Source organism: Dendropsophus ebraccatus, chromosome 4, assembly GCF_027789765.1.
Source record: "Dendropsophus ebraccatus isolate aDenEbr1 chromosome 4, aDenEbr1.pat, whole genome shotgun sequence".
In the NCBI taxonomy this organism is placed as follows: Eukaryota; Metazoa; Chordata; class Amphibia; order Anura; family Hylidae; genus Dendropsophus; species Dendropsophus ebraccatus.
Genome location: NC_091457.1, coordinates 115,064,683 through 115,070,682, shown reverse-complemented (window position 1 = coordinate 115,070,682; position 6,000 = coordinate 115,064,683). Strand labels below are relative to the sequence as shown.

The 6,000-nt window shown below is 42.9% G+C and overlaps 1 protein-coding gene across 1 annotated transcript in view; it reads left to right on the top strand.

The window, feature by feature from the left end:
* The first annotated feature begins 242 nt into the window (after nt 1-242).
* LOC138788683 (sodium- and chloride-dependent creatine transporter 1-like) overlaps nt 243-6,000 on the top strand; it is a 69,684-nt gene continuing 63,926 nt past the window's right edge. The window contains exon 1 of the mRNA XM_069966792.1: nt 243-616. Within this exon, the coding sequence (XP_069822893.1) occupies nt 577-616 (40 nt within the window). The 5' untranslated portion in view covers nt 243-576. The remainder of the gene's footprint in view (nt 617-6,000) is intronic.

Here is a 6,000-nt window from a genome sequence, read left to right as displayed (position 1 = left end):
GCACAAATTCATCTCTGCTACATCTGGCTGCATCACTGCATTTCCAGCACATAAAGGGTAGAAGATAGATGGAGGTGTCTGTGCAGAGCTTGCAGCGCATTGCTAAGCAGGTGCATGTGGTGATGCTGCTTCCCCGGCAGGGACTTTGACCAATCACAAGACAAGGGAGGGCTGGAGGATTTTTTTCCTCCTCTATTTCAATTCTTTATTTGGAGACAGAAGGCTCAGTTGCTTGCGAGACAGCGAGTGTGATGGAGATTGCTCACACACAAAGCCTTCTTTTCCATCTCTGAACCAGCTCTCCCAGGCAGCTGGCCGCTCGCTGACACTTCATTCCCACGTTCCGAAACTTCATCAATGCGGTTCTTCCGACTCACCTTCAAGTGTTTTGTGGATTGTTTCTGAACCCCCTCCCCCGCTCCCCGAGGTTCTCTCTGTCTTTTTTTTTTTTTTTAATCATTATAATTTTCTTTTATAAAAAAAAGACTAAATAAATATATTTTTTATTTGCTGCGAGAGATAAAAAAAAAAGAGAGAAAATATCTATCCATCAAGACGTGAAAACCTCCACCAACAATGAGAAGTATAACAACCACAACGAAAGACAAGAGCACAGGTACGTGTAACGCCAAAGTCACTTTAGGACAGGTCGGCTGTAGGTGAATGAGCCTGAGGGCCCTATAGTGCGGCTAATGTTATACATGGAACATATAGTGAGATGGATGACTGACAGCGGAGGAAGAGCAAGTGGTCCATTCACTGCATCCATCCATTCATCAGCGTCATTGTCATGTGTGTCCTCAGTAGTGTGTATCTTGTCACGTAGAAATTCTACTGCTGCGTCTGGGTTATATTCAGTTATAGCGCGGTAGACTAAGAATAGTATCCAGAAAAAAAGACTCATGCACTCTCTTTTCTCTCTGTATATTTAGATTCATCTCTTTCTATTCGTCTCTCTAAATCTTATTTCTTTAAATCGCTCATTCTGTATCTGTCTATTGTTCTTTTTCTGTATCTCTTTCTATATATATCAATCTCTCGCCTTTTTCTATATCTCTATCTCTTTCTATATATCTCTCTCTCTCTCTCGCCCTTTTTCTATATCTCTATCTCTTTCTATATATCTCTATCTCTCGCCCTTTTTCTATATCTCTATCTCTTTCTATATATCTCTATCTCTCGCCCTTTTTCTATATCTCTATCTCTTTCTATATATCTCTATCTCTCGCCCTTTTTCTATATCTCTATCTCTTTCTATATATCTCTATCTCTCGCCTTTTTCTATATCTCTATCTCTTTCTATATATCTCTATCTCTCGCCCTTTTTCTATATCTCTATCTCTTTCTATATATCTCTATCTCTCGCCCTTTTTCTATATCTCTATCTCTTTCTATATATCTCTATCTCTCGCCCTTTTTCTATACCTCGATCTATAAATCCTTCTTCAACGTCTCTCTATATCTTTATCTCACCCTCTTTCTATATATCTGTATCTCTCTATATAGCTCTCTGTCTTAGGGGCTGTTCACGCCTGTGATGTACTAAGAATATGCTGGGAAAGCTCCTGACGTACATGCTAAATGTGTCCATAGCCCAACAGAGGCAGAAGTGTGTCCATCTGGCCAGTATACACTAGTATACTACAGAAGGAAAGGCAACGAGTAGCATAGTAGACCATACTATCCCATCCTGCAGCGTTCACACCACTGTAATGTATATGTTTTTACAGTGGGACCTTATGGCATCAGCCAGCTGGAAAAAATATGAAATGGCCCCTTACTTAAATAAAAAAAAGAAGTATATTACGCATTATAATTTTCTTTTTTGCAATGGTCCCTATGGATGATAGATGGCACGGGTATACTGTATATGGAGGCCATCAATGTGATGTGACCAATCCCTTATAAATCTTTGTCTGTCTATCTATCTAGCCATACATCCTCATAACCATCTACCAGGTTCCCACCTACCGGTCTGCTTTATTATCATTTCCTTTCCCATCACACATTGAAGCCATATTCCATTAGTGATGCTCACTGCAGATATGTGATAACATTGCTTACGTCTGAGCAGACACGCACTGTGTGCCCCGCGCTTTATGGAGGACACGGTACGCCACCGGCATGTCTATGTGCGCATGCTTTGCTGTCCATTTCTATGGAGGGAATTATAGTCCTAAAGGCTTTTTGACAGAAGGACCATCCTCCCAGCAGTAAAGCAAGACACCTTCCTAGCCGGCTGTGGTTTCTTTCTGTCAGCGTACGTGCAGCACAATAGATCTCCCATCCCCCACTGCTCTCTTCTCTGCACCATCTTTGAATGGCTTTGTATGACATACAGTATATGATAGTATAATGTGTCAGACTGTTTTATAATTGTACAGTGCGTGAGCATATGGAAGGGAGAACGTTCTGGAGAGGTTGTAGCAATAGTATGATATAGTGCATGTACGTCATATGCGTATATATAAGTGCACAGTGCAAACATAGGTGTATTGATGTAGCAGAGCTGAGTCAGTCATTCAGCACACAGGACTGCAGGCAGAGCTGTAACCTGGATCTCCTGGATGCCAGTTAGATATCTTACCATGTGCCATTTATAAGGTTGGTGTCAGAGGGCCTTCAGGTCTTCCAGGCACCAGAGCCCTATGTGACTGCTACTTTTACGCTCCCTACTGGGGGTATATCTACTACATTGTCTTACCGCATATCAGAGCCATAGCTAGGCACTCATTCATCATATGGTGCAAAGCTTCAGTTTGCTGCCTTAGCCCTGTATCCCCCATATCATTATACACAGAGGGTAGCCCCCAAAGCACTAAATAATATTTTCAGCTCTGCTACATCTGTATTTTTGGAATATGTGTGTCAGTGTTCACATATACTGTAGTAACAGAGCTTAAATAGCCAATGAACTCTGTAGGGTTGTATTGTGGATAATGTCAAACTGCTCTGCACCCTCTTACTAAGAGTGCCAGCTCTTCAGACCAGGACTCACTGCTATAAGCCGTGCCAATGACTGCAGCGGGCGCAAGGCTCCTGTGAGAGTCTGAATGTTTCTCTGAGACATTTGTAATGCAGCCAACGTAAATGTTATTGATTCCCATGAAAGGAAATGAGAAGACTGGCAGAACCCAAATAGGTGCCACCTCCAGGGTAAACATCAGGAAGAAGGGCACAAAGAGCTGGTAATGGGGCAGATCTATATACACACATTAATGAGACTTTGAGCCTGGATAAGGCAACAATTGACGCATATCTAGAAGAAGTTTAATGCGACTGCTCTGGTGTGAAAGGGTTAATTATATTTATGTATCCTCTATAACATGAGGATGGTGTGTGTGTGTGTGCGTGTGTAAGTCCTTGCCAAAATGGCCAGATTCCTGAATAGGCGGTGCATTGGTGTGGACAGCAGGGTGGCTATAGTATTGTATATGTATTGTATATAGTATATGTATTGGCAGGCCCATTCGATCTATCCTTCCCAGAAACTGGTATATTAAAGAAACAGCTCAACAGAATGTTTAAAATGTGAAAGAAAAAAAGTAGTAAAAAACCTATGACTCCACTTTTTGTGAAAATACAAATCCAGTATATCCTGAAAGGACAGAAGTTAAAGGGTGTCCCATAAGCAAAGCTAATAACATTAGATGTGTACTGTACTGTATACATACATCTAAAGGAGTATATACATGCTGTATTTAAATTTTTAGTGTTCAGTTCTCTCAGCTGTATGATAGTTTAAATGGGTTATTCAGCGCTACAAAAACATGGCCACTTTTCCCCCTACTGTTGTCTCCAGTTCAGGTGCAGTTTGCAATTAAGCTCCATTTTCTTCAATGGAACTGAGTTTCAAACCCCACCCAAACTGGAGAAAACAGTACGGGGAAAGTGGCCATGTTTTTGTAGCGCTGGATAATCCCTTTAATGTCTCAGTTTCTCTGGTGTATAGCGGTTTAATATCCCAGTCTCTCTGGTATATGGCGGTTTAGTGTCCTGCTCTCTGGTAAATGGCGGTTTAGTGTCTTGGTCTCTCTGGTTTATGGCGGTTTAGTGTCCTGGTGTCTCTGGTATATGGCGGTTTAGTGTCCGGGTCTCTCTGGTATATGGCGGTTTAGTGTCTAGGTCTCTCTGGTATATGGCGGTTTAGTGTCCTGGTCTCTCTGGTATATGGCAGTTTAGTGTCCGGGTCGCTCTGGTATATGGCGGTTTAGTGTCCTGGTCTCTCTGGTATATGGCGGTTTAGTGTCCTGGTGTCTCTGGTATATGGCGGTTTAGTGTCTGGGTCTCTCTGGTATATGGCGGTTTAGTGTCTGGGTCTCTCTGGTATATGACGGTTTAGTGTCCTGGTCTCTCTGGTATATGGCGGTTTAGTGTACGGGTTTCTCTGGTATATGGCGGTTTAGTGTCCTGGTCTCTCTGGTATATGGCGGTTTAGTGTCCGGGTCTCTCTGGTATATGGCGGTTTAGTGTCTGGGTCTCTCTGGTATATGGCGGTTTAGTGTCTGGGTCTCTCTGGTATATGGCGGTTTAGTGTCCTGGTCTCTCTGGTATATGGCGGTTTAGTGTACGGGTTTCTCTGGTATATGGCGGTTAAGTGTCCTGGTCTCTCTGGTATATGGCGGTTTAGTGTCTGGGTCTCTCTGGTATATGGCGGTTAAGTGTCCTGGTCTCTCTGGTATATGGCGGTTTAGTGTCCGGGTCTCTCTGGTATATGGCGGTTTAGTGTACGGGTTTCTCTGGTATATGGCGGTTAAGTGTCCTGGTCTCTCTGGTATATGGCGGTTTAGTGTCCGGGTCTCTCTGGTATATGGCCGTTTAGTGTCTAGGTCTCTCTAGCCTCTTGTTTCCTTATGATATAATAATTGCGCTACTGTCCAAACCAACCTGTATGTAAAACCATCAGTATTATTTTTTGCCTTTCTTTGTATTGATGGAGTGAGTGTAGTAGATAGAAGGTGAATGTATATGCAGTGGGGGCGAGTGTATACAGCGAGATGGTTATTCCTGCTCTTATGGAAGGCGCTGTACATTAATTGTGCATTTCATGTTACTCATTGAGAGGAAACTGAGTGAAATAACTGTAAGAAGTCTGCGTCTCCGGCAATTCATCCCCATGGTAACAAGATAAAATTGCATTTCCAAGACCAGAGAGCGGGGGCACTTAATTTTCTACCCATTGATCATATATAAATAATCTTGTATTCAGCACAAAGCTGGAAATGGATATTCACTTTGTGAAGATTTCCAGTACGGAGCTGACAAGCGGTTTGACTATAGGGTCTGAGCCAAACAACTTGGGCGGAATCAGAACCAGCAGGGACATCTTCAGGTTCTCTATAGAAGCCTTGTAGCCTATCCATTGCTTGGCTTTCCTGTAAGAACCTATGATACTACTGAAGCACAAGCCACTGTTTAGCCTTCGGTGGTGGTGGTGGTACTACCATAGAGGGACGCTTCATCCATAATCAGTGGGAACCATAATGTTTATACTTGTGAATGGTCAAATGTTACAAGAAGTCCACTATGCTGGCTGCTGCTCTGCCTCCCTTGGGAGTATGAGACGTGGTACCCTATGGGCACTTGTGGGTGCCATGTATCCTAATTGTTAATTGCTGTTACTTAGAAAATCATGGAGTGTCTGTATTATTAGCGCACTATATGGTGGTATTATGAAATTGTCTGGCACTACTACTTAAAGTTTCCATACACTTTAGTGACACATTGGCCGACCACTCCTGTTTTGATGGGACTGGTCAAGTCTCCAACTTTCAGAAGAGTCAGATATGTTGTATTAGAACTGCCTTGCCTTTTTGGTTTCTGGGAGGTAAGCCTCCACCAGTGCTGTCTGGCAGCGGCTTACCTCCCTTTTCCCCATTCACAACACATTAAGAATTGTTGGGCCAAGCCAAACATTGGTGTGTATGTGGTAAATGGGAGAGGCAGTAATCAGCAGAATGAATACTTAGCTGACAGATATTGATGGCATTTTTAGGCACT